Here is a 1,789-nt window from a genome sequence, read left to right as displayed (position 1 = left end):
TGTGTGTGTGTGTGTGTATCTATCTGTTATTAAAAAATGTAATAAAATGACTAACCTCCCTACAATATACCTCTATGAAAGGCACCACGTTCTCACACTCACTCTCCTGCCATACAATCCTTGGTCTCGCTCACCCATCTGTCTCACTCACTTGTCGTGCTCAGTTATCCAACCGAGGGTTTGTGCAGTGGGTGTCGCCTTCAGAACGCCCTGATTTGGGCGGGCGAGAGGAGGATGATAACACTATCATATCGGAACTACAATCGTCGGCAGCCTTCTGCATCAACAACGAGGGTACGTGCATGCACATCAAGAGAAAGAAGTGTTGTATATGCATATCTAGAGATGCAGCGATATGAATAGATATATAGACCTACATATTGAGAGGTGGATATATTTTATGAGCTATCGTCTGTGTAGGGTTTTAGGGTTTAGGGTTTACCTAAAACCCTAAATCGCTATCGTTTGGTATATGTTTAAAAGTACGTCGTAACCGTGTAACTCTGAGACACACGTGCCACAGTGATAACGTCGTGGGCGTTTGTTGCGCACTATATCAAATTTTCAATAGTACGTACGTCCATTAATACTTTTAACCTCATCTGATATCAGACTTTCAATAGTACGTACGTCTATTGATACTGTTAACCTCATCTGATATCAAACGTTCAATAGTACGTACGTCCATTTATACTGTTAACCTCATCAGTTGGTTGTTGCCACATTCTATTACTATCCGATGTGCTGTGTGCGGGGGTGGGTCTTTTGATCCTGTATCGCCCTTGTCAAACACAGTTGAACGAGAAGGGAAAGACTTGTCAAGCGGATGTACAGCGCTTATGTTTTTATGAGCGTAGTTGTATATGAGTGTAGGTGTATATGAGTGCAGGTATACGTGAATGTAGGTGCATATGAGTGTAGGTGTCACTTTCGGCCGGGTTCTGCTAACCTCTGACAAAGTTCTTAGTACCTTTGACACCAGACAGATCTTACACGCAGCCTAGTCCCCGAGTGTGCAATGCGTATCCACATATCCTCATCATCATAATATATATATATATAACTGTATGTATTCAAATGATTCGCTTATATATTTATCGTCCTTTTCCCCCTCGACTCACCCACAGGCATGTACCACTCTATTTGTGTTGAGCTTAAGATCGAAAGTTTGGCGATTAACGCCGTATTGCGGGCTGCGGATCTGAGTTTGGCTGAAGGTGCGCCCCCTTTGCGCTACTCAATACGTTTATGAAATAGGCTGTGTTTGTTAGAACATTTGTATTGAACTGTGTATTTTCGGATCTATCTGCGTTTAGGGTGTTTGTGATAACCTGTGCCGACATACCTCTATTTATGCATCAATACGTATTTGTATTAAACCGTGCAGACATGCTTATATATTTATGAATAAATACGTATTTGTATTTCACTCCTGTTCCGTTACATGGCTGTATACATGCAGGTGTTACGGATGATGGCGGCTTCAGTTCCTCGACCAATCAGAACATCCGAGATCTGCTCAGCTCACGTGTAGGTACCAAGTCATCACTCATTGATGAGTCAGCCGCTGCGGGGCCCGCCTTCGCAGCACTGACTGAGTTGCTGAACAGTTGGTTTACGCAAGTGCACCAGGTGTGTGTGTGCTATGGATAAGTGTTCTGTGTGTGTACGTATGCAGGTTTGTGCATAGGTGTTTATGAGCTATATATATATATATATATATATATATATATATAAATAAATATATATGTATGCATATATATACATGCATATATATATATAGATTGTG

General features: G+C 41.6%; 1 protein-coding gene across 1 annotated transcript; it reads left to right on the top strand.

The window, feature by feature from the left end:
* Positions 1–74: 74 nt before the first annotated feature.
* SARC_15348 (hypothetical protein) lies at positions 75–1,217 on the top strand (the record flags this gene model as incomplete). Its single annotated transcript, XM_014290529.1, has 2 exons — positions 75–294; positions 1,128–1,217. Coding segments are annotated over 2 exons (310 nt in total), but the record flags the coding sequence as incomplete, so codon positions are not given.
* Between the last annotated feature and the right edge of the window lie 572 nt (positions 1,218–1,789).

The sequence above is a fragment of the Sphaeroforma arctica genome (genome assembly GCF_001186125.1).
Source record: "Sphaeroforma arctica JP610 unplaced genomic scaffold supercont1.5981, whole genome shotgun sequence".
Taxonomy (NCBI): domain Eukaryota; class Ichthyosporea; order Ichthyophonida; genus Sphaeroforma; species Sphaeroforma arctica.
The sequence above is the reverse complement of the archived record's forward strand: the minus strand, read 5'-3'. Positions and strand labels throughout refer to the sequence as shown.